General features: G+C 40.7%; 2 protein-coding genes across 2 annotated transcripts in view; both read left to right on the top strand.

Annotated features, from left to right (window-relative positions):
• Positions 1-26833, top strand: part of LOC307044044 (uncharacterized protein) — a 46806-nt gene that overhangs the window by 17251 nt on the left and 2722 nt on the right. The gene's annotated exons all lie outside the window — the stretch shown is intronic.
• On the top strand, positions 4255-22323 carry LOC307044034 (uncharacterized protein). Its single transcript, XM_079689053.1, has 2 exons — positions 4255-4738; positions 21160-22323. Exons 1-2 carry the CDS (start codon positions 4489-4491, stop codon positions 22245-22247), a joined length of 1338 nt encoding a protein of 445 aa, XP_079545179.1. The 5' UTR covers positions 4255-4488; the 3' UTR covers positions 22248-22323.

The following is a 26833-nucleotide window of genomic DNA, read 5'->3' as shown; positions in this document are numbered from 1 at the left end:
AGCATTGTAACGGGTAATATATTACCCACATTTCATTAGTAATGCGTTACATTACTTCGTTACAGCAAAAAGTAATATATTACTGTAACTCCGTTACTTTTGTAACGCGTTACACCCAACACTGCTCCTTGCTGAGGTAACAGAGCAGGGACGTCGATCAGAGCAGGGGCGCCGATCAGAGCAGGAGCGCCTCACCTGACAGTGCTTTTACTCATCCACCTCACGGAGCCTGGAAAGTAAGGGGCAGGGCTGCCTCTCTTCTGCCGGCGTGGAAAGGAGGATTTGCACCGAGGGCATTGCGGAGTGGCCTGAACGTTCTCCACGTTCGGGCTGGGTCCTGCTTCTACCTCTCTTGCACTGCTGTACTTTGCTGCTGCGCTGAGGAGGATTTTGCACTGGAGACATCGCAGAGAGACGGAACGGCTCCACGTTCAGGCTGGGGCCTGCTTTCCACCTGTCCTGTTTCTGCTGTAGCGGAGCCTACCTCCACCTGTCGTGTGCTGCTGTGCTGAGGAGGATTTACCCCGGGGACATCGCGGAGAGACCGGAGCGCCTCCACGTTTCGGGCTAGAGCCTGTTTTCGACTGTCTTGTCTCTGCTGAGGAGGTTTTGTCCCAAAAACCTCACGGATGCTGTGCTGGTCTGGGGAAATTGCCCTTATCGTGATTCTGCTGTGCCTGTTAACTGTTTTTGACAGTGAGAAGTTCTCTATTCATCCTGAGAAGTCGACTGGATTCTGGTCTGTTCTTCCGCCCGCAGTGGGCATCCCCTGCAAAGGATCAGGTGTGTTACGCGAACAATTACTGGTTGCCTTGTCACAGACAATCAGTTTGGCAGAATATGTTTGTCTGTTTTGTTTGCCTGCTATGATGGTTCTTCAGGACTGCTTCTTTAGCTCTAATCACACTTTCACAGACTTTGCTGGTGATTTTAAAGTAGATGAAAATGTATGTGTGTCGATTAAGAGGAACATATGCCTGGTTTTCTTGCTATTATTGCTATCAGGAAATGTACAACCTAACCCTGGTCCGCCCAGTAGTAGTAGTAGTCAGATAGCTACTCCTGCTGTTAAAACACATCTTATCCTTTCACCATGTATTCTGTCGAAATAAAACCTAAAAGCCCTGAAGTTTATTTAGTTTTATCCTTCCGCTTAGAAAACTAGACAAAATGTCTAATAATTGAAATGATGTCGGCCCTGCACGTCCCTGTGAACACGGCTTCAGTCCACGGCAAGCCTTCAATCTCCGGCAAAATACCTGGGGCCTTATTTATAAAGGGATATAGGCCTACGCTCAAAAAATGGCGTACTGCAGTTTCTATACTCAATGTTTGCGATTTATAAAATACTAACTTGACGGGAAAACGTGCGGTCCTCCACGCAAACTCTAACCCATGCGTAGGCACTAAGCACAAAAACAGGAGAGACGAGAAACTGCGACACAGTTGGCAGAAAGAAGAATGGAGAGAAATATGTGGAAATAATACTATAAATAAAATGTTACCTCTCATTTATCATATATGAAGAATTCATTTTCAAACATTGATTAAAGCCAATCTTAAAATGATTTAACAAACGCCTGTTTGAGACTCCTCAGTGCACACAAAAACATAACTGGGAGAAATAAATAAATACGGATATGTTATTTAAAACCACCTCGAATATGTTGTGTTAATGTTATGAAATGTTATGAATGTTATGAAATTCTCATAAATGATGCGGTAAGCAGGAGGACAGAATTACGTCTAAACTGACGCCGTTTTGCATTTCTATAGGTTGTAGATACGAGCATGGTTTTATATATGTTTAATCGTGTTTTATGCCGCTTGCCAAGACTTGATAAGTCGCTCGTAAAACACAGGAGGTATGGAAACTAAGAGCACCATATGTGGTAAATTGTACAGCTAATATAACACAACACATTAGTTGTATTTCCTTTAACTGGTGGATATAGAGTTGCTGCAGAGGGGAGGGTTGAGATGTACAGGCTGAAGTGCAGACGCTGCGCACAGCTGATCGACAGCTGGGACACAAACCGCCAAATACAAAAACATAATTCAGATCCAGCCGTCATGACTCCACTCCGGAGGGATCCGCCGATAATTTCTTACAGTTTCTCATCAAGGGGGGGTCTCCTGTCCCCGGTACAAACACACTGCCTGAGGAAGGCTATGTGTATTTTTTTTTGTCATTAACCTTTTTCGGACCACTTATTTATTTATTTTGGTGACGATCCGACTTCCATGCTGCTACTCTGGTTCAAACTGCATCCACCAAACAATATGATTTATCTCGACCTCCCCAAAATAACCAAAATCTGACACGATGTGAGATGTTTTTTTTAGCTGTTCTGTCGTCATTTCCTGCGATCTTCTCCATGCAGTCAGTCAAAATGAATGAATGAAAGGGCGTTTCTTTGACTATTTATAGGCAAATATAGGCGTTACGTGAAGCCCGCAAAAGTTGCACCGCATTTCAAGTCGGTTGTGATTTATAAAGGGAAACAGGCGTAGGAAGTGCAATACGCACTTTCCTCGCCGGTACGCAATGTTTGGTGAATCGGAAAGTGGCGGAAAATGTATGGACCTATTTTTCGGATTTCTACTACGTAAGCAACCTTCCCACGTCAATCCTACGCACGGCGTTATACACGAGGCCCCTGAGCAGTGGAGGAGTGATTGAGATATCTAGAGATCTGAGTCCAGTGGGCTTCTTGTGCTTCTGTTCATCAGGACATCATATGACCAGCAGATCCTGTGTGAACGCTCTACGTTAGTCAGTGGACGTACGACAACATGCACAATAACTTATTGCAGCTATAGGCTATACTTTGGTTTAAATTGCGTGCATAAAATAGCTAGCGAGCTAACGTTAATTTCTCAGACTTTTTAACAAAAGTGTCAATGCTTTTCTTTCATTATAATTTGAGTAAAAGGTTGAGGAGATAACATTGTATTGTTTTATTTTTTCAGTGACAGATATAATGAAAAGAATATCAGTCCAAACTCAGCTTTGGTAAGGGATATACGCAGAGAGAAAGAGAGAAAGAGACGCAGAGAGAAAGAGAGAAAGTGATGGAAGTCAGAGAGGAACTGCAGGAGCAGCCTTCTGAGCACAGGGTTGCATTTACATTCTGTTCATGTGCCGTCCAACACAAACTATGTAGGCTTAATAACCCCATCAATCTATCTATCTGCAAAGTGAAATTAACTAAATGACTGAATGATATGTAATACACTGGCAGGAGCGACAAGTGAGGAGGAGCATACATTTAGCAATGAGGGATGAGTAGAGGACAGAGAGAGTAATGAACAGAAAGAAGACAGCGAGATTACTTTTCCAATGTTTTGTGAGCAATTTAGCCTCTTCCGCATGTCCAGATTATAATGTGGATCATTATTGGTAACAATCAACTGATTCTCGTGAATTATGCTTTCAAATATCTATTATACTGCAGCCCACTGACATGGTTTGAAATCAATATATTATCCAATTTGTCAATGTTGTCTGTTCGGCGCGGACTAAAAGCCGGAATGAAAGAATCTAAATAGTTGTCAAATCAGCTGAGAAGTACTTTGTGAATGTGAAAGGGATGCACTGGGAACATGTTAAAGATTTCCTAAATGATCACTTCCAACAATCTCAGACATGGACTGGATCATCCTGATGGTGTTAATTGTACTGCAGTGGAATGCTAGAAGTTTAATTGCAAATGGACAAAAAAGTTCCAAAAATATATTGACAACCTGGGAGAGAAACCTAATGTACTTTGTATTCAGGAAGCATGGGTGAACGCACAACTGGGTTTGATTGTAAAGGATACTGCAGTTAGAAGAGATAGGGACTCTGGCAGAGAGGGAGGAGTTGCAACATTCATATATACAGAGTGGGATAAGTTACAAAGTTATGCATGCAAGTACAGATCATGAAGCAATAGTTATAACGGTATGGAATGATAGAGGATCTATATGGTAAATTATTATAATCCATGTGGGAAATTAAATCAAAGTATATTAGAGGATGCTGGGGGTTCACTGCAAGACAAAGTAATATGGTGTGGGGATTTTAATTAACATAACTCGCTATGGGGAAGCAGTAGCACAGATGCAAATGGTGCAGTAGTTATTTTTATTTATTATTGTTCTGCATAGTCTCTTGTCCACACTCCAGTCCAGTTGGTGGCAGTAATGTACCTACAAGTTGGTTTGCCAACTGCCAATAAACACCAAAGAAGAAGAAGAAGAAGAAGAAGAAGAAGAAGAAGAACCTGGATTGAGGTGGCCTCTCGTAGCTACGGTTCTCTCTCTCTGTGTTCCTGAGAAAGTGTGTGTGAGCTCCAGCACTACTGATCCATCATCTGTGTGTCTGGATAATCCTCTGAATGGACTCAGTGCTCTTTTTTCCGCAGCGTTTACCTCGGACTATAGGAGCTAGCTTAGCATGCTAGCTAGAAACACGTTAGCAACACTAGTCAGACTGAGGGTTTGATGGAGAGAGAAACGGTGTGTTTAACGGAGTTTGCAGGAAAAGGTGATCTAGTAAACATGAGTAAAGTCCAAATGCTGCTGTCGTTGAAGAAGCAGCGACTCACTGCTGCTGCTGAAGAGATATTTGCTCTGTTTGAAAAAACGATAGCAGAGCTCGAGGAGGAGCTGTCTGTTTCCAAAGAGGAGAACGAGAGACTCCAGAAACTACTGGACGCTGTTTTACAGCCTCAGCTTCGGATACAGAGAGCAGGTCTGTAAAAATATATTTTATTAGAATAATTATAATTTATTACGGAAGAGCAAACCTACCAAAATAAATATATTTATAAGAATACATAAATTGAATAATATGCCATTTAATGTCCTGATTTAAATATTAACCATACATGTAGGCACTAGTTGATTAAATGTGACATAAATTGATAATTTAGTTTTAATGTGCTTCTTTATTCACCTTTTCTTATAAATGTGTAAAAAGCAAATTAAAACAATACTTTGGATTAATTCAAATTGCAGGAGAATAATTCGTTAAAAAATCAATGAATAAATACTTTCAATAATAAAGTAAACACATCTAAAATGTTACTTGATAAAGAATAGGGGAACTAGTACAAAGGTAATTAAAACATTAATATCAACTAATGTAAAATCTCATCAATCAATTAATTCCCACATGTATTTATAATATATTCTGTATATACAGAATATATATTTTGAGAGATATACACTATTATTAGACGCAGTCAAACGTTTGGACACATCGTCTCATTTGAAGTTTTTTATTTATTTAAATTGTTTCTACTTTGTAGATTTATACTGAAGACATCAAAACTATAAAATAATACATATGGAATTATCTAGTAAACAAAAAAGTGTTACAAAAATCCAGAATATGATTTATATTTTGCTAGCTACTGCAGAAAACTGTGGTAAGGCAAGGCAAGTGTATTTATATTAGGGCTGTACCCGAATATTTGACTATTCGAATATTCGTTCGTTGGCCAACTATTCGGGTTTCAATTAAATTATTCGGATATTCGTTTTTTTATTTCTTTTCAAAAAAATATTTTTTTTTTCCTAAATGTATGCTATCAATAAAGGCGAATTGCCATATTCTTATACTATATTTATACTTTTGAATTGCACTCTTAAAATGCGGAAATATATACAATCTCAGCCTGTGCTCCTGACATCGCGTTCACTCACAGTCACGAACGAAAAACGGCATGCTTCACCTCGCTTCACCTCGTTTCACACATCTTAACACAATATGCCGAAGACTTCAGCTGTGTGGGACCATTTTAAATTGGACGACGGTAAGAAGAAGGCAGTGTGCCAAATATGCGACAAGAAACTGGAGAGACAGCAAGCGCATTTCGTGGCATCTGCGGGCAGTGGCAAGTACTTCCGGCATCTGCCACAGAGGCCGCTACTCCGTGGTATCTGTGGCAAGTATATGCCACAGATGTGGTATCTGTGGCAAGTATATGCCACAGCCACAACTTGCCGTGGCAAGTAAATGCCACAACCATGCCACAACTTGCCGTGGCAAGTATATGCCACAACTTATATATGCCACAACTTGCCGTGGCATGTAGGCTATATGCCACAACTTGCCGTGGCAAGTAAATGCCACAAGTTAAGAGTTAAGAGAAGGTTTACGGTAGCTGCCACTCGCCTTCCGTGGCAAATGCTGATATTTAAACCCGTATTTATCGCGTAAAATGTCGCTGTTTTAGCATGACTTTATCGGACTGATCTGTACACAAGACTGATGATCTGTTACTGATGGTCCGATCATATTTTTCAAAAAGATTAAACATATGTTCTATAGATTTTACTTGGAGAACGTGGTTTGTTAAAATAAATAAACGTGCTATTTTTATCATAATAGTCGGTACTCGAGTTGAGGGGGGATGGCATCCCCCCTGAAATAAAAACGGTTAAAATCATCCCCCTTCTAAAACGCATGGCGGGACCAATACGATTTTCATTGCCATAAGCAATAGCTGTGCACATGATATAACCTTTCACCCTTGATGGATTTCCATCATACATAATACACATAAGGATTATCTTATGTTAATGTTGGTATAGGCTACTTGACAGTAAGTGTGCTTCTATTGTTTGTTTTATATATAAATATATACATTCACTTGAAAAGACTGTAATTTCCTATTGTTACTGTTTTACTTTATGACAACTAGTGGTCATTTTCTGTGTTTTTGTTATGTCAGTGTTCATTTACTGAGTTTGTGATTTGTGACTTATTAAGGAAAACATCATCCTTAAAATTATTTTTTTAAATGTATTTTTAAATGTTCTAAATTTGAAAAAAATAGATAAAAATAAACTAAAGTTAAAATCTTGTTTTTCATGCCCCAAGAGCAATAAAAACACTTTAAAAAATCCTGAGTGAGGCTTTCATAATTCATGGATGAAAGGGTTAAGAAAGACAAATATATGTTTCTATTGGTTTTAGTGAGATGGTTTATTGTAGTGTATTCTTACATATTCAGTAGGCTATATTGTTTATTCTTTAGATACTCTGTAGATAAATATCTACTAATAATGTGTAAATTATTTCCTGTTTCTTTTTATTATTATTATTTGCTGTAACGCAAAGATTTCAACATTTTAGATAAATAAATTAAATACAACGTATCATATCAAAATCTGTTTATGTTAATTAGCAACACAATGATTTGATATTTGCATGCATGACATATAACCTTTTTACTGATGCACACAAAAAGTTTTAACAAGGGTGTAATTATATTACATTGTAACCCTCTTTCCTCAACATATTAAATCAACTTTATACGGTTAAATGAGGATTGCTTGGAGTATCATGCTTAAGAGAACATTCTTCATGTTAATTGTTCACCACTTTCAAAACGCAATAAAAGGATGGATAAAAAAGCATGCATTGTGTCTTGATTTTTAATATACTGTCATGATTGTCTTAACGGAATAACATGGTTTGTTTGGATTCACCGATATCAATATCTAATAAGAATAATCTGAAGCATTTCAATAAAAATGTTCAACCAGAATTAAAATATTAAACAACAAAACAGATACAATGACATTAATCTGTTTATTAACAACGAAAATAATACAAATTAAGTACATATGCCTGGATTTAAAATAACACATTTATACATGTGTACAATCAAATATAACTGTCCTTTGCCTCATTTATAAAATATAAATCTTAGCATCTCACTAGCAGTGGCAACTGCAATCAGTTACAGCTGCCCTAAGTCTGTAGCCAAGTCTAATAACACCATTGTACACGTTGCTGTGTCAATACAGATATTTATTTTTAATTATATTCTTTACTAGTAACAATACACCTGGTTATCGTAGCAAGCAGTGGAAACTCCCCTCAAGAAGCGACAATTACCAAGGGCTTGCGTTGCAACGCTCACTTGCCAATATTTCTTTTTTTATTACAATATAGGCCTATGTTTAGCCTACTATCATAGATATAGCACGTTTGTTTATTTTAGCAAACCACGTAGGCTATTCCAAGTCAAATTGAATATAAATGATAATTTATTATCTTTTTGAAAAATAGAGATCGCACATCAGTCCTGTGTACAGATCAGTCCGATAAAGTCATGCCTAAACAGCGACATTTTACACGATAAATACGAGTTTAAATATCAGCATTTGCCACGGAAGGCGAGTGGCAGCTACCGTAAAACTTCTCTTAACTCTGGCATCTTGTGGCAACTCCCGTTCAGCATGCGCAAATGCCACGGCAAGTTGTGGCATATGCTTGCCACGGCAAGTTGTGGCATATGCTTGCCACGGCAAGTTGTGGCATCTGTGGCATTTACTTGCCACGGCAAGTTGTGGCATATGCTTGCCACGGCAAGTTGTGGCATCTGTGGCATTTACTTGCCACGGCAAGTTGTGGCATATACTTGCCACGGCAAGTTGTGGCATATGCTTGCCACGGCAAGTTGTGGCATCTGTGGCATTTACTTGCCACGGCAAGTTGTGGCATATACTTGCCACGGCAAGTTGTGGCATATAGCCTACTTGCCACGGCAAGTTGTGGCTGTGGCATATACTTGCCACAGATGCCACAGAGTAGTGGCCTCTGTGGGAGATGCCACAAATGCCAAGGCACATGCCACGGCGATGTAGTGGCAACACTCATTGTGTTCTAGTATGATAAATAAAATAACATTGTACCTTGAAAATCAATGCATTCGTTCATTTGACACGTTGGTGGTTTTAGGTAGGCTATACAGCGACCCCTTGTGGTTCTAGTGTGAAGTAAAAGTAGAAGTAGCCAACCTAAATGTTGGAATACTCTGTTACAAGTAAAAGTCATGCATTAAAATGTTACTCAAGTAAAAGCGCAAAAATGATTAGCATAACAATATACTTAAAGTGCATATTACATGTTTTCATTATAATGATTGATCATGAAAGTGTTCTCAAAGGTGGTAAAGGTGCAGCTAGTTTTAATGACTTTGTATACTGTAGTAGGGTATCTTGTGAATTTACTCCAGGAGTAACTATAAAGTCTGATTTAAGACTTGATTATCATCATTAATCAGAATCTGTAGTAAGTAACTAAAGGTAGCGTATTAAATAAATGTAGGGGAGTAGGCTACAATTACACAATTTACCTCTGAATTGTAGTGGGGTAAGTACTAAGTAACATACCATTTACATACTCAACTAAAGTACAACTAGGCTATTTCTAAATCACAAGTACAGTACTTGAGTATACAAGTTAGCCTATTTCCCACCTCTGGTCAACAATGTTAGATCTTTATGTCAACTTACTAATAATATATCTTGAGTATTATCATAAAAATAGCACGTTTATTTATTTTAACAAACCACGTTCTCCAAGTAAAACCTATAGAACATATGTTTAATCTTTTTAAAAAATATGATCGGACCATCAGTAACAGATCATCAGTCTTGTGTACAGATCAGTCCGATAAAGTCATGCCAAAACAGCGACATTTTACGCGATAAATACGGGTTTAAATATCAGCATTTGCCACGGAAGGCGGGTGGCAGCTACCGTAAACCTTCTCTTAACTCTTAACTTGTGGCATTTACTTGCCACGGCAAGTTGTGGCATATACTTGTCACGGCAAGTTGTGGCATAAGTTGTGGCATATACTGGCATGGTTGTGGCATTTACTTGCCACGGCAAGTTGTGGCTGTGGCATATACTTGCCACAGATACCACATCTGTGGCATATACTTGCCACAGATACCACGGAGTAGCGGCCTCTTTGGCAGATGCCGGAAGTACTTGCCACTGCCTGCAGATGCCACGAAATGAGCCAGGCCCTACTGAGAAACTGGCCTACCACGGTGGCACAACAACTCTGAAAAGTCACCGGATGCTGTAAGTAGTAGCCTAGCTTAGCCTAGCTGTTGTCAAGTTGCCATGATGAAGCTGCTTTATCCGCCATTTAAACAGTAACGTTACACATGATAAAATCGTGCACTTACTTTGCTTGGAAAATCTTTGCAAGCAACCAACCGAATTGTTTTTTTTTATATTAGTTTTTCAATTTTATCCGAATAGTGAAAATAATAGGAGCAATGTGGGAACATCTGGGGCTAAGGCAATTATTGGCATACAGTTAGTTCATTTATTTTTCGTTCTTCATTTATTTAAATACTGTTTACTGTATCGGTAACAAGTATTACACTGTTAGGCCTACTGTTACGGCTATGTTATTAAAAGTATTGTTGTTATAACAGAAATATGTGTTTTGTATCTTCAGGTTGTAAAAGTTATAGACGGAATTTGGAACCAGATTTGGTCCCCGGGCGCTGCACTGCGGCTGGGTTAAATGCAGAGGACACATTTAGTCTTAATGTATGCGAGTACTGAGACAATAAATAAATATAAATCGTAATAGTATGCTCTTTCTGCGCTTATGCTTAACAGCGTGTTGTCAGGTGTCTCAGATTCGGAGCCTGTTATGAAACCTTTTTAAAAAAAATATATATATTAAAAAAATTAAATAAAATCTCTTCACCGAATATTAGAATGTTCGCTGCTGATTACTACCGAATATCCGGAGCCCGAAAAATGGTATTCGGGACAGCCCTAATTTATATAGCACATTTCAACACAAGTTGCTTTACACAAATGAAAGACATTAAGAGCATTAAGAAACATATTATGAAATGACATTTAAAAACATTAATTTAAAAGCAAAGATACATGAATAAAAGTTACAGTGCAGTGTGAGATACACATATCTGAAATGTTTAGGTCTGACTCTCAATCATTGCTTACTTTTTAGCAGAAATAGTTTTCTATGACCTCCTTTTCTTTCTACTTTATTGTTTAACTTGTCCTTTAGTTATTTCAAGTGTTTCATGCTAAACAAACCCCCCTTTGGAAAATTATAATCTGACTTTATGGTACCTTTTTAGTTTTCGCCAAAACTATTCCTCTTTTTTATAAAGGCACTTTAGTTAAGTTTAAGTTGTCTTTTCTTGGACTTTTTTGGTGTCCTCCGCAAACCAGGGTCTTGAAACCAAACCGGCACACGCAGTGGACTTTAACCACAATAATGACTTTAACTACCTACGGGGGGGGGGGGACTTTAGCCCCAATAGACATATGGGACTTTAACCCTAAAAATAATAAGCCTGAATATATCAATTAAAACCAGCGTCAAAATGGCATTTAAAAACAGTCATTAAAAAGCCATGATATTAAAATAAACATTAAAAGAAAAAATACATGGATACAAGTTACAGTGCAGTTTAAGATATGGAGCATCCCTCTCCTCTGTCATCATCCTTCTGGACCTGTCTGCTGCATTCGACACGGTGAACCATCAGATCCTCCTTCGCACTCTCCAAAAACTTGGAGTTTCAGGCTCTGCACTTTCCCTCCTCACCTCATACCTCAAAGAGCGCACCTACAGGGTAACTTGGAGAGGGTCCGAGTCCGACCCTTGTCAATTAACTACAGGGGTCCCTCAGGGCTCTGTTCTTGGTCCCCTCCTCTTCTCCTTGTACACAAACTCGCTCGGGTCTGTCATTAGCCCGCATGGTTTTTCATACCACTGCTACGCTGATGACACCCAATTAATTCTGTCCTTTCCCCGCTCAGAGACCCAGGTCGTCGCACGCATCTCTGCTTGTCTAGCAGACATCTCTCAGTGGATGTCTGCTCATCACCTCAAGCTCAACCTTGACAAGACTGAACTGCTTTTCCTGCTGGGAAAAGATTGTCCCACTCTTGACCTAAAAATCAACATCGGCACCTCTGTTGTTTCCCAGACTCAAACTGCAAGGAATCTATGTGTGACCCTAGATAACAAACTGTCCTTCACTGCAAACATTGCTGCTACAACCCGCTGCTGCAGATACACGCTTTACAACATCAGGAGGATACGTCCCCAGCTGACCCAGAAAGAGACGCAGGTTCTGGTCCAAGCTCTCGTCATCTCACGCCTAGACTACTGCAACTCCCTCCTGGCTGTTCTACCTGCATGTGCCATCCGACCTCTGCAGCTCATCCAGAATGCAGCGGCTCGTCTTCAACCTTACTAAATTCTCCAACACCACGCCGCTCCTCCGCTCCCTTCACTGGCTTCCAGTAACTGCTAGAATCCACTTCAAGACACTTGTACTTGCGTACCATGCTGCGAATGGATCTGGCCCTTCCTACATCCAGGACATGGTTAAACTGTACACCCCAGCACGTGCACTCCACTCTGCATCAGCCAAACAGCTCGCTGCACTCGCATTGCGAGGGGGACCCAAGTTCCCATCAGCAAAAACACATGGGTTTGCTATCCTGGCTCCAAAATGGTGGAATGAGCTCCCCATTGAAATCAGGAGAGCAGATAGCTTGCACATCTTCCGGCGCAGACTGAAAACTCATCTCTTTCGACTCCACTTCGAGCGATGGAATTACTAACAAAGAACTGCTAACAGAGCACTTATATACTAATAAAGGGCTGGCTTATCTAAAGCCAGTTGAGTAGCACTTGAAATGTTTGGCTCTATGAAACCTGATGAACTTATATGATTCTGTTTTCTTCAAGGTTGTATCTTCCTGGTCGAATGTACTTATTGTAAGTCACTTTGGATAAAAGCGTCAGCTAAATGTAATGTAATGAATAGTTCAATTAAAAGCAGCGGCAAAAAGAAAAGTCTTTAGCCTGGATTTAAAAGTAGTCAGAGTTGCAGCGGACCTGCAGTTTTCTGGGAGTTTGTTCCAGATATTTGGAGCATCATAACTGAACGCTGCTTCTCCATGTTTAGTTCTGACTCTGGGGACAGAAAGCTGACCAGTCCCTGAAGACCTGAGTGATCTGTATGGTTCATAATTTAGCAGGAGATCAGAAATGTATTTTGGGCCTAAACCATTCAGTGCTTTATAAACCAGCAGCAGTATTTTTGAAATCCATTTTTTGATACACAGAAAGCCAGTGTAAAGACTTCAGAACAGGAGTGATGTGATCCACTTTGTTAGTGTTAGTGAGGACTCGAGCGGCGATGTTCTGAATCAGCTGCAGCTTTCTAGATGTTTTTAGTGAGACCTGTAAAGACACCATTAGAGTAGTCCAGTCTACTGAAGATAAAAGCATGGACATGTTTTTCCAAATCCTGCTGTGACATTAGTCTTGTAATCCTAGATATATTCTTTAGGTGATAGTAGGCTGATTTAGTAACTGTTTTAATGTGACTGTTGAAACTCAGGTCAGAGTCCATGACTACACCTAGATTTCTGGCTTTATCTGTTGTTTTGAACATTGCAGGCTGAAGCTCAGCGCTAACTTTTATACGTTCTGCCTTGGCTCCAAAAACCATTACCTCAGTTATATCTTTGTTTAATTTGAGAAAGTTCTGACACATCCAGTCATTGATTTGTTCAATGCACTTACTCAGTGTTTGAATTAGAGCATAGTCTCCTGGTGAAATAGTTATGTAAATGTCTGTGTCATCCACATAACTATGGTAACTTATTATGTTTTTTTTTCATTATCTGAGACTGTGGTAGCATGTAGATGTTAAAGAGAAGAGGCCCCAAGATGGAGCCTTGTGGTACCCCACATGTCATATTTGTCAACTCAGATGTCTATTTACCTATAGAAACAACGTTTTTTTTAGTCGGTCTAGTAATATGTTGTGGTCAACAGTGTCAAACGCAGATCTAATAATACTAACACTGAAGTTCTGCCACTGACAAAAAAGTATTCAGTCAGCCACCAATTGTGCAAGTTCTCCCACTTAAAAAGATGAGAGGCCTGTAATTTTCATCCTAGGTATACCTCAACTATGAGAGACAAAATGAGAAGAAAAATCCAGAAAATCACATTGTCTGATTTTTAAAGAATTTATTTGCAAATTATGGTGGAAAATAAGTATTTGGTCAATAACAAAAGTTCATCTCAGTACTTTGTTATATACCCTTTGTTGGCAATGACAGAGGTGAGATCTTGCGTGGAGCCCCAGATCGAGGGAGATTATCAGTGGTCTTGTATGTCTTCCATTTTCTAATAATTGCTCCCACAGTTGATTTCTTCATACCAAGCTGCTTACCTATTGCAGATTCAGTCTTCCCAGCCTGGTGCAGGTCTACAATTTTGTTTCTGGTGTCCTTTGACAGCTCTTTGGTCTTGGCCATAGTGGAGTTTGGAGTGTGACTGTTTGAGGTTGTGGACAGGTGTCTTTTATACTGATAACGAGTTCAAACAGGTGCCATTAATACAGTTAACAAGTGGAGGACAGAGGAGGCTCTTAAAGAAGAAGTTACAGGTCTGTGAGAGCCAGAAATCTTGTTTGTTTGTAGGTGACCAAATACTTATTTTACCGAGAAATTTACCAATTAATTCATTAATAATCCTACAATGTGATTTCCTGGATTATTTCCCCCCATTCTGTCTCTCATAGTTGAAGTGTACCTAGGATGAAAATTACAGGCCTCTCATCTTTTTAAGTGGGAGAACTTGCATAATTGTTGGCTGACTAAATACTTTTTTGCCCCACTGTACATGCATATTTACCATTTACCTCACTGCATAAAAAAGTAACTGTGTTGATAATAATAATAAACAGGAATTATATTTGCAAAGTAGAAGCATCTTTTGGTAGCCATGCTGGTTAAGGGTGCATTGAATTCTGAATAAATCACCAACAGTGAGACCAGCAAAGCCCCCCCCCCTCACACCTCCTCCTCCTTGCTCCACAGTGGGAGCCACTCATGCAGAAACCATCCGCTCACCTTCTCTGCGTCTCACAAAGACACAGAGGTTGGAACCAAAAATCTCTATTTTGGACCCATCAGACCAAAGTAGAGATTTCCACTGTCTAATGTCCAATCCTTGTGTTTCTTGTCCCAAACAATTCTCTTCTTCTTGTTGTTCATCCTCAGTAGTGGATCTTTGCAACAATTGAAGTCCTGATTCACGCTGTCTCCTCTGAACAGTGGATGTTAAGATTGTCTGCTCCTTGAGCTCTGTGATCATTTATGTGGGCTCTAATCTGAGGTGCTTTAATTAGCGGTTTTCTGAGGCTGGTAACTCTGATATATTTATCCTCTGCAGCAGAGGTAACTCTTGCACTTCCTTTCCCGGGGAGTGGGGGAGGGGGGAGGCCTCATGAGAGCCAGTCTCATCATAGCGTTCAATGGTTTTTGCGACTGCACATACATTCACAGTTCTTGACATTTTCCGGATAGACTGGCCTTCATTTCTTAACGTGATGATGGACAGTCGTTTCTCTTTGAGTTGAGTGGTTATTGCCATAATAGGGATTACAACAGCAGTCAAATAGGGCTCTCCACTGTGCACTAACCCTACCTCTGCACAACACAACTGATGGTCTCAAACACATTCATCATCTACATCCTCCCCCTTGGTCAGATTCTCCGCCATCACAACCTGGACTTTCACTGCTATGCTGACGACACACAGATCTACCTCAGCACCAAATCCCCCCACAACCCCCCTCTCACACACATCGAATCCTGTCTGACTGCAATAAAATCATGGATGCAACACAACTTCCTCAAACTCAACAGCAATAAAACTGAACTCCTCATCGGCTCCAAATCCACCCTCAGCAAAACCCCCAACCTGACACTCACCATCAATGGCACCCCTGTTTCCCCCTCCACCCAGGCACGCAACCTTGGCGTGATATTCGACCCCACCCTCTCCCTCGACCCCCACATCCGCCAAGTTGTAAAAACCTCATTTTTCCACCTCCATAATATCGCCAAACTCCGTCCCTCTCTCACCCGCCCCGCAGCTGAGCGACTCATTCACGCCTTCATCTCCTCCCGGCTTGACTATTGCAACCCACTCCTCTTCGGCATCAGCACAACATCCCTCAGTAGACTCCAGCGTGTCCAGAACGCAGCCGCCAGACTCCTCACCCACACCAAATCATGGCATCAAATCACCCCGGTACTCAAAGAACTCCACTGGCTCCCCGTCTCACACCGCATTCACTACAAACTCCTGGTCCTCACCTATAAAGCCCTCCACCATCTGGCCCCCCCCTACCTCACTGACCTCCTCATCCTCTACCAACCACCCCGGTCCCTCAGATCCACCTCAGCCGGTTTGCTTTCAATCCCCAAGGCCAAACTCCGGAGCTTCGGGGACAGAGCCTTCTCTGTGGCAGCCCCGAAGCTCTGGAACTCCCTCCCCCAAGACCTCCGTGAGTCTGATTCCCTCACCCTGTTCCAGTCCCATCTCAAAACCCACCTCTTCAACTCTGCTTATCCTTAAACCCGCCCCTCCCCCCTCTGAACCAACATCCTCCTGACTGCTTTTCTGTTTTTGTTTTTGTTTGTGTTTTTTTTCTTGTTTTGTTTGTCGACCTTACTCGTAATGTAAAGCGTCTTTGGGTCTAGAAAAGCGCTATATAAATCCCATTTATTATTATTATTAAGGCTCACGTGTTAATTTGATTTATTTTTATTTATTTTACCTTTATTTGACCAGGATAGGTCTCATTGAGATTTAAAATCTATTTTTCAAGAGAGTCCTGGCTCAAGAATGATAACAGCACAGTTTCAGACAATTTTACAGTTACTGGCAATTAAAAAACACACAATCACAACACAGTCATACACCAAGTTTAGCCAAAGCATTTACAGACACAGCGGCCTGCTTCAAGGTCAGTTAAAGTTGCTTTGAGTGTGTTTAATGAGACCAGGGTTGCGTTCCAATAGTCCATTTAGCTTAGGAACCTTCCTAACCAAGTGAAATGACCCAGAAGTACGTCAGTGGCAGCAATGTTAAGTGCCGTTCCAATTCTCCAAATGAAAGGAAAGGAGGTTTCAAACTTTCTTTATAACCTCCTTTAGCTTAGGAACCACTGGACCTCCCTTACCGAAAGGAGAGGAGAAAATGCTGCCCCACAATGCCTTGCAGCCGCAGCATTTGCGTCACACAACAGTCGGCCGTTCACGGACACAAACGATTATGACGGAGAAATTATATCATGAAAGTTACGGTGCTTATTAAGCATTTTAAAACGTATGTGGTAAGTTGCCAAAGTAATTTGTTTTGAACGTTCATCAGTATTATAATCAAAAAGAGAAATATGAACGTTAGTTTTTACTGAGATGATCAAATAGTCAGCTTTTCACTGAGCTGTGTGGGGTTTGCTCAACTTTTAAAAGATGTTTTAATGGTGATGTACACAGTGATAGATGTTATAAATACATTTGTATTTATTTTAAGATATTTTCATACAATCATACGTATTGGGATCATTTATTTTAATGTGGACCGGAGGGAGAGGGTGACGAGCATAAATTCACTTTCATTTTTTATTTCAATTACAACTTTGGTCATGAAGAATATGTTTCTCTGTTGTCCACGTTCATAAAGCATAAAACAACAGCATCAGAGCACGGTGCAGAGTCTCTAGATGAGTTTACAGTAGTCCCTCGTTCTTATTAAACATCCATGTTGTAGTCCGTTGTATAGAACACTGTAGTTTCCATAGTTTCACCACAGCAGCAGACGCACACAATGACGTCCGCTGGCGCATCATAAACACGTCAGATAGTGAAAGTGCAGTCGGATTCTCTAAAGTACCGCAGTCTTTTCTCCTAAGTCCTTTTGAATTCCCTTGAACTATCCCTTAACCCCGTGACGTTTCACTCAGAGGTCAAGGAATAGGAGATAGGGTTAGAAGTTAGGAGCTGATTTTTGGATTATCGGAACGAAACCCAGCTCTCTGAGTTTCAGCTCAGTTTGAAGCAGGTTCCAAGCTTGAGGGGCAGCGTAACTGAATGCCCATTTCCCAAATTCAGTTCGGACCTTTGGTACAGTTAAAAGGAAAAAGTTCTCGGAGCGAAGCCGATAGGATCCTGTGCATTTTCTGTTTATGTACATCCTTAGATGAGGGGGAAGAGCACCAAGAATAGCCTTATATATAAGGATGTGCCAATGTTTCAGTCTACACGTGGTCAGGGAAGACCATCCAACACGAGTGTATAGATTGCAGTGGTGCGTCAAGGTTTTGAGGGTTTGTGATGAATCTCAGTGCGCCGTGGTAGACGGTGTCCAGCGAGTGAAGGCACTGAGAAGATGCATTCACTTAAACCACATCTCCATGATCCAGCACAGACAGAAAGGTTGCAGACACTAGTCTCTTTTTGGCCTCATGGGAAAAACAAGACTTGTTTATAAAGAAAAAACCTAATTTTATTCTTAATTTTTTCAAGAGTTCCACAATGTGTTGTTTAAAAGACAGGAAATTATCAATTATAATTCCAATATACTTATACTGCAGCACAGATTCAATCTCAGTCCCCTGCAAGGTGGTGATAGGAGGAAGGTTCAAGACCTTGGATTTTGCTTTCGAGAACATCATTAGCTTTGTCTTGGCAGCATTTAAAACAAGTTTCAAATCACTCATGTTGGATTGTACAATGTTAAAAGCATTCTGGAGCTGACAAAGAGCCTGTTTCGGGATGGACGCAGAACAATAAATAACTGTATCAGCATAAAAATGCAAATTTGCATTCAAAACATTGTTATTAAGACTGTTAATGTAAATAATAAATAACGATGGTCCTAAAACAGATCCCTATGGCACACCCTTGGATACCTGAAGAGAGGTTGAAGTTAAGCCTTCTGCCCGCACACACTGTGATCTGCATGATAGATAGTTCTCGAACCAACAGACAGCCTTACCTGAAAGACCGATACTAACAAGTCTTTGTAACGGTAAGGCATGATCCACTGTATCAATCTGCTCTCTATTGTCTAATAAGTAAATAAGATAATTTACTACTTTAAGGCAGCTGTTGTAGTGCTGTGTTTTTTTCCTAAAACCAGATTGAAACTCAGATAAAATATTATTTGTTGATAAAAACTCCTTCAGTGGGAAATGGACCAGAGGTTCCAGTACTTTATATAAAACACATAAATTGGGGATGGGTCTGTAGTTGTTTAGGAGAGTGGGGTCACCCCCTTTTAACAGTGGGAGAACAAAAGCAGATTTGCAAATAAGGGGAATTTCGTTTGACTCAAAGGACAGATTAAAAAGATAAGCCAAGGGCAAAGCTATACAAACCAGAAGCAATAAAATGTTCATTAAAACAACCAAGCATTTCTGCCTTCACAATGCAATGTGGAAGCTCTATAACATTTTTGTTTGCAGCTAGTGATTTAGTAGTTTTCCAGAATTTAAGGGGATTATTTAGGTTGCCTGAAGTTTCAGTTAGGAGCTTTTCTGATTTTAACGGTAAATTCATTTCGCAGCTGCCTGAAGAGCAGCCAATGTGACCCAAGACCTGTACTCCTGGCTTTTGACCATGCCACATTGCGCTCATGTAGTAAATCAGAAAGATCTGATGTGAACCAAGCATTGTCTCTGCCTTTTACTCTGTAGTTTCTTATGGGGGCATGCCTATCAACTATTTTAATAAAACCATCATAAAATAATGTCCAGGCAGTTTCAACATCTGCAATGAGATTGATTTTGTCCCAATCAAATAGAAACAGGTCGTGGAAAAAACCCTGCTCTACAAAATGTTTCATATCACGCTTTATGATGACACGGGGTTTTGTCTTAGGGACTTTTGTATTCCGTACCGTGGCAATGACACAGTGGTCACTGATGTCATTTGCAAATACAGAAGCAGGGGTGTATTTATGAGAAGCATTTGTAAGGATTAGATCAATTAAGGAGGATTTTTCAGGAGATTTCAGATTGGGTCTAGTGGGACTGCCAACAATCTGAAAGCGATTTAAGGAATTGCAGTATGTTTTAACATCATCAGATGCTGGTAGCAGCCAGTTCCAGTTAGTTTCAGTATAGTTAAGACTGGACAAAAGCTGCATTAAAGATGGTAAAGCGTCGCTGACAGCTGAAGGTCGTCTGTAGCAACCAACAACAGTAATATGGAGCGCTTTTGATACTTCCAAGTCAAGAGCCAAAAGTTCAAATTGTTTTGTCAGTGACTTAGAGAGAATAGTTTTTACATGAAACTTTGATTTAACATAGACTGCAACACCTCCACCCTTTTTAGGTCGATCAGTCCTATACACATTATAGCCGTCAATGCAAATATCCTTGCTTGAAATTGATTTGGTTAGCCAAGTTTCAGATATCACTATTATATCAGCATCGGTTTAATGTGCCCAAATACGAACCATATCCATTTTATCAATCAAACTGCGGACATTCAAATGGATGAGAACAAGACCAGACCTTGATTTAAAATCTGCTGGGGTGTTAAAATTAACACAAGAATCTGGTCCAGGGTTAGGTTGCACATTTCCTGAAATCTACAATAAGGCTACAATTAGACACCTATAGACAGGCCTAGGTGGACTTTTTGACGGCTCTCTCTTAGTGTTTAAACCTAACACAAAATCATGAACATGACTTGAAGAAATAATAAGGTTGTCTAGTAGAGCCATGAGGCTAATCAGACGGGCCAAGTCCACAGATCCGCTCTTGACGGATGCGGGAGAGAGGATCAGAGGGAGGGGGCTCAACATTGTGCCCAGCGAAGCACGTTCCCCGTCCTGGTAAAACCGGGGTTGGGAGAAATGGACGGGATATTTCGGTCCCGTGGGGACTTCCCCCAGTGCTGCTCCAAATTAAAAGGGATAGGACAGCCAAAAGCAGTGACATAATTAAAATCCCACGAAACGTGGAGAACCCGACCAAAACAGCAGACTCTTGAGCTCCACGCCAAAAGACAAATTAGCGAAGAACAAAATCAGGGTCAATCCCATGTAAATCCTTTCCGGGACCACCCGATCAGCTGGGGGACGATGCGTGTCGTGACGTCACATGTATACATCGCTGGTTTAAAAGTTTAAAAAACTGGATCAGTAGGGATCGTAACACAGTCAAGTAATTGAAAACCATTCCAGGTGTCTACCTCATGAAGCTGACTGAGAGAAGCCAAGAGTGAGCAAAGCTGTCATCAAGGCAAAAAGGGTCTACTTTGAAGAATCTAAAATAAAAATCATATTCTTGATTTTTTTTTTTGCACTTTTTTATTACCTAGATAATTCCATATGTTTTCTTTTATACTTTTGATGTATTCAGTATTAATATACAAAGTAGAAACACATTAAAATAAACAAAAACCATTGAATGAGAAGGTGTGTCCAAACTTTTGACTGTTGTTTCTGACTGTGTGTTTCCTGTTACCTGCAGACGTCCAGCTGCTGGTGGTGGTTAAAGAAGAGCTTCTCCCTGACCAGCAGGAGTGGAGCACCAGTCTAGACCAGGAGGACCCAGAGCCCACCCAACACATTAAACAGGAACAGGAGGAACTCAGGATCAGTCAGGAGGGAGAGCAGCTTCAGGAGCTGGCGGAGGCTGATATCACAAAGTCCACTTTCACTCCTGACCCTGTGAAGAGTGAAGATGATAAAGAGAAACCTCAGTCCTCACAGCCTCATCAAAGACAAACTGAACACATGGAAACAGAAGCTGATGAAGACGACTGTCGAGGTCCAGAACCAGCCAGGAACTCAGATCCAGAGAGCGGTTTACAACCAAAGACTGAGGATGACACTGGAGACTCTTCTGAACCTGAAACTGGAGACTCTTCTGATCATGAAACTGAAGACTCTTCTGAACCCGATACTGAAGACTCTTCTGAACCTGACACTGAAGACAGTGCTGATTGGAAGGAGACCAGAGAACCTGCGTCAGGCTCAAACTCACTGAAAAATAGACAAGAATCTGTCAGTGATTCAAGCCGTAGTGCTGTAAAGAAACAATTCGGCTGCTCTGTGTGTACGAAATCTTTTACATATAGAAAAAATGTTCAGCGACACATGAGAATCCACACAGGAGAGAAACCATTCAACTGCTCAGTCTGTAAGAAAGCTTTTTCACAGAATATACATTTAAAGGAACACATGAGAGGCCACACAGGAGAGAAACCACACAACTGCTCAGTCTGTGAGAAAGCTTTTTCACGGAGTGGAAGTTTAAAGGCACACATGAGAGGCCACACAGGAGAGAAACCACACAACTGCTCAGTCTGTAAGAAAGCTTTTACACGGAGTGGAAGTTTAAATGCACACATGAGAGGCCACACAGGAGAGAAACCACACAACTGCTCAGTTTGTGAGAAAGCTTTTTCACGGAGTGGAAGTTTAAAGACACACATGAGAATCCACACAGGAGAGGAAATATACAGCTGCAATGTTTGTGACAAAATATTTAAATGGCGTAGTGATTTCAAAAGACACAAGTGTGTTGGTCGTCAGTCCTCACAGCTTAATGAATAAGTCTTAAGACAGACAGTTCACACATGAGAAAAATCAGTCTGACTGGATTAACATTGTTGCACAACATTCATATAAGCAGGGCTGCACATAACTGGTGAGAGAGAGAGAGAGAGAGAGAGAGAGAGAGAGAGAGAGAGAGAGAGAGAGAGAGAGAGAGAGAGAGAGAGAGAGAGAGAGAGAGAGAGAGAGAGAGAGAGTTTACTTGGGCGGGCTGCCCAGGTGCGCGAGCACGACGGCATCTGCGATCCCTCGCTCTACCCCTCTATCGCGTGAAGGGTCTGCTTTATATGCTCCGCACAATAACCTTGCTGCATGCTCACTAGCGCACCTCCCCCCCCCCCGTTCATAAAGTCACAAACCAACATCTCCAGGTGCTCCTTTGAGAACCAGGGCAAAAAAGTTATGTGCACCCCTGCATATAAGACTTAAATGAACTCCATTTTATCAACATAAGTGGACAATATGTTTAATGTTTTTGTCAAACTGATTTTCTGATTTAAAAGTTAACCACTGACTGTTAATTAACCATTTTATTTTGGATTGAGGGCTCCAAGTTTCCATATAGAGATATAGGATTATTTGATGTATTGTTATTTATTTCTAAATGTTTAGTATCATTGGTATCCTGTTAATGAGCCCTGTTTTACATAAAAGTACCTGTTATCTGATTGTTTTTGCTTCTATAACTCTAAGGGAATACATTTGCCTATTTTGTATCCTGATGACCTTATGCCGTTACATGTAATACGTTACTCCCTAAGCCTGATTTCACCCACCTGCAACCGATTCACTAATAATCACAAATATTAATTTCTTTGACCCCTTGACTCGACTATTTCTTGTTTAATAATCGTTACATCTCCTCAGGACCAAGTTCCCGTGTCCTGCCTTTCACCCACTGCTCATTTAAGGTGGACTGACCTTTACAATGGACCAGCTAGTCTTAGTGTCTTAATGCAAACGTTTTGTAAAGTGATGCTAGGCCAAAGATGTGCTGTTGGGTTGTGTGCTCTCTGCAGGACGGTGTCTGTACTCAAAGATTGGTTATGAAATGAGAGCTTCACTCTGTTTGTGTTGTCCAAACGAAGCCAACAGAGCGATACGTCTTCTTTCCAGCAGATGGCATAAATGTTACATCATCCAGTTCAACTGTCATCCACATATTAATGATTCAAAACAGCAATGTGTAAGATATGGCTAGTAATTGACTATTTCAACAGAATGTGAAGGGGTTACAGTCTTGAGGCCATGTCCAATATGTTTATGTTTTGTTTGATTAAATCTACTGAAATTAGCATTCAATGACTAAATTATTCTTAATTACTGTCATTACATCATGGGTTTGCATTGCAAAATTAGAACTTATAAAACCCAACTTTATTTCTTCTAAGTTGCGGGTGTTCATTGTTTAGGAGTCCGCTGTGTTTCATCCAAGCTTCCACTTCGTGCTCCGATATTGCTGAAAGTATCTGTTGTATGCTTTACCTGCTCCAGTAACACAAGTGTAATTCACTGGACAGAGACAAGAGATAGTGGATGGATCCAGAGGAGAACCAGAAGATAGTCCGTATAGAGCCTTCAGGTTCTGAAAAGGATCAGGGACAGAGCTAGAAAAAAACTCCCAAAACCTGAATAGAGCTAGAAGATAGCCAGTACAAAGCCAAGAAAGACCCAGTAGAAGGACAGGAAGGAGCCAAAAGAGTTTGTGTTTTTTTATTTACTAATATTCAAGTTCTTCTCTTAAGATATTATAACTTCCTATCTCAACATGTATCCTTTTTTTCCAATTTAAAAAGAAACTTACATTTTTGCTGCCAATTATTGACATTGTTTCACAGCTTTAGCTTTTATTTAAATATTTAGAGTTTTTTCTTTACATATAGATGACAAAGGATGAACAGCACGATCCACTCTGCTGGATTCTTCCCAAATCTGCTCCAAATGCATGCAAACATCTGGCTTTATCCATACTCCTGCTGTTGTATTGTTCTGGATTCATAGTGAAGTGTATTAGATGTTCTGCACTGTTATTGTTATGTATTACTATTTAATATAAAGTGAAATACCCATTAAAAAAAAGTCAGAAATGAAAAGAGACCCACTTAAGGAAAAAGGTTCTGAACCAGTGAGAGTTCTTCATTTGCACATAAACATGGTAAAAGATGTAAAGCTGTGACCAGCTGGCGTCGCCCTCTGCACCAATTTAACGCTTGCATTTTATTGATTTATTTTGCCTTTTATACCACACTGCAAGTCTGACATTTATTAAAGACACGACTGGAAGTTACACTGCAGATTTAAACATTTATAAACACAGCTCAAGTCTTTCAAAGCCAGAAATATTTCTCCGTGTCACCTTGTTTATTATCTTGCCTTTTTTTTCAAAGCTAGAAATATTCAAATTCAAATCAGAGCCTGTTGAATCAAAGGGAAAGCAATCATCTAAGATAGGGGTTTTCAAAGTGTGGGTAGGTGAGCCTCCCGTCAGAGAACATAAGAACAGCCGCGTCCCCCTCCCAATTATTATTGCTTTTATTGTTATTATTATTGTTGTTGTTGCTATAATGCAGGGGTATTCAACTGCATTTCAAAGAGGTCTAGTAAGAGAAAATGTAATTAAATGCTCTGTTTTCGCTGTCTACCTTCCGCCATTTGAAATTACTCCGACTGTTTCTCTCCTCTTGTCTCGTCTCTGTGTGTGTGTTTGAATCTATCGTGCTGACTGCACCGATTTGATTGGCTGAGTAGCGTCACCTCCTTAAAACATTAAACAATAACTTTTTTAAACCTTTTTATTTTTATATTTTAAACATATTGTATAAAACTCCCCCACTACTTGGACTATTCCTTGCACCCCTCTAGAATAAACCCGAATGGTCTCAACCATATTGCATCAGTAACGTGCACTTTTTATTATAACAAGATCGCAAGGACGCTGGTAGCGATCGGAAAAATTGAGTGTTGTTCAGTTTGTGTGTTGTGGAACATGCGTGTCCGTGCATGAAAATATACCACACACCCAATTACAATTGCAGGTTCAATTCACTACCCTGGAAGTTAATACAGTTGTTGAAGTTGGAACAGCCTGTGGACAGCCGTTCTTCCTTGCATGTCAGTCGCCGACACCTTCTTACAGAGGACAGGCACATCTAGCTGCAGCACGACCCGTATTATTACGCACGCCGTGTTCTCAAGACATATTTTTTGTAACATTTTCAACATGGTGGATAAATCCTTATATGCTCCCGGCAACACACTGAACGTTACCCCATTACACTCACCCCTACTTTGGTGGGAACAATGAGTCTGCATCTTTGGTGCACACAGGTATAAACGCAGATCTTCCTCTGGCTGCAGCCTTTACCGGTACTTGCTTTTGATCAAAGTCAATGCGGAAAACCTGCACTCACACAGGTAGGTGGAGGTGAAGGGAATGAGCACTTTTACAGCCTTTTTGGCGAGGTGGTAGGGGTTTCACCAACTAATCGACTAGTCGACTAGTCGACTACCTTTACCACTAGTCGGCGCTGTAGGCCCTAGTCAACTAGTCGTGAACAAAATTGAGGTAAACGAGGTGCTGCAAAATGCTCCAAAACACGTCCGACATTCTTATGTATGGCAGTACTTCAACGAAGATGTAACCAACTCCACAGTGAAGTGTCAGTTGTGTACAGCTGTACTGAAGTACAATACAAATGCATCTGCTATGCGCAACCATCTGAAGATGAGACACCCGCTGCCGACAGCTAGCACTAGCAGTAATGCTAGCACCAATGAGCAACGGACCGGCGTCAGCACTGAACAGAGGCAAACGAACAGCAAGAAAACACGGGTCAACAGTGATGCGGATGATGAGCTACGGGATTACTGCCAGCGGACACCGCATATCCCCACAATGGATAATCCACTGGAGTGGTGGGCAGAAAACGTGCACCGCTTCCCCCGCTTTCGAGGAGCTACCTGGCTATTCCAGCCACAAGCACCCCGAGTGAGAGGGTTTTTTCCCTGGCAGGCAACAATGTCACCCGAAAGCGGTCAAGCCTCCTTCCCTCACATGTCGATGCGTTGGTGTTCAAACCAAACCAAAAATATGGAAAGGTGGACGTTATCGTGGAGGACAGCGAATAAAGTGTTGCGCACTGGATTTACGTGGCATTTATGTAAACAAGAGTTTTTTGCTGTCGATTTTGGTGAGTCCAGTTACTGTTTGTTATTTACTCAGCCATGTAACACAAATTAAAATGCAGTGTTTAATGTTACTGTATGAGTTCCAATATAAAATACAGTTGTACACCTCTTTGTGTGTCTTTATTATGACGTAACCTCTAGTCGACTAGTATTTTGAAAAACGTGTCGACTAGTAAATATTGGTAGTTGTGAAACCCCTACGAGGTGGGGGAACTCACTGTCCACAGCCACAAGTGGGCAAGTGTCACTTTACTCGTTCTTTTTCTCGTTCTTTTGTGTCTCACGCTGCGCCTCCCCTGAAGCTCTCTGGCGCCCCCCAGGGGAGGCGTGCCTCACACTTTGAAAACCACTGATCTAAGACAACAACATTTGTGAAGCGGATAAGATCCACTCAGCGT

This window comes from Notothenia rossii (genome assembly GCF_949606895.1).
Source record: "Notothenia rossii genome assembly, chromosome: 6".
In the NCBI taxonomy this organism is placed as follows: domain Eukaryota; kingdom Metazoa; phylum Chordata; class Actinopteri; order Perciformes; family Nototheniidae; genus Notothenia; species Notothenia rossii.
This window is presented reverse-complemented; position numbering and strand designations above follow the sequence as displayed.

Excerpts from the sequence above, each read along its gene's own strand:
- LOC307044034 (XM_079689053.1), top strand. The coding sequence starts at position 4,489 with ATGGAGAGAGAAACGGTGTGTTTAACGGAGTTTGCAGGAAAAGGTGAT. Across the intron at positions 4,739-21,159 it reads GCTTCGGATACAGAGAGCAG|ACGTCCAGCTGCTGGTGGTG; the intron begins GTCTGTAAAAAT and ends TGTTACCTGCAG.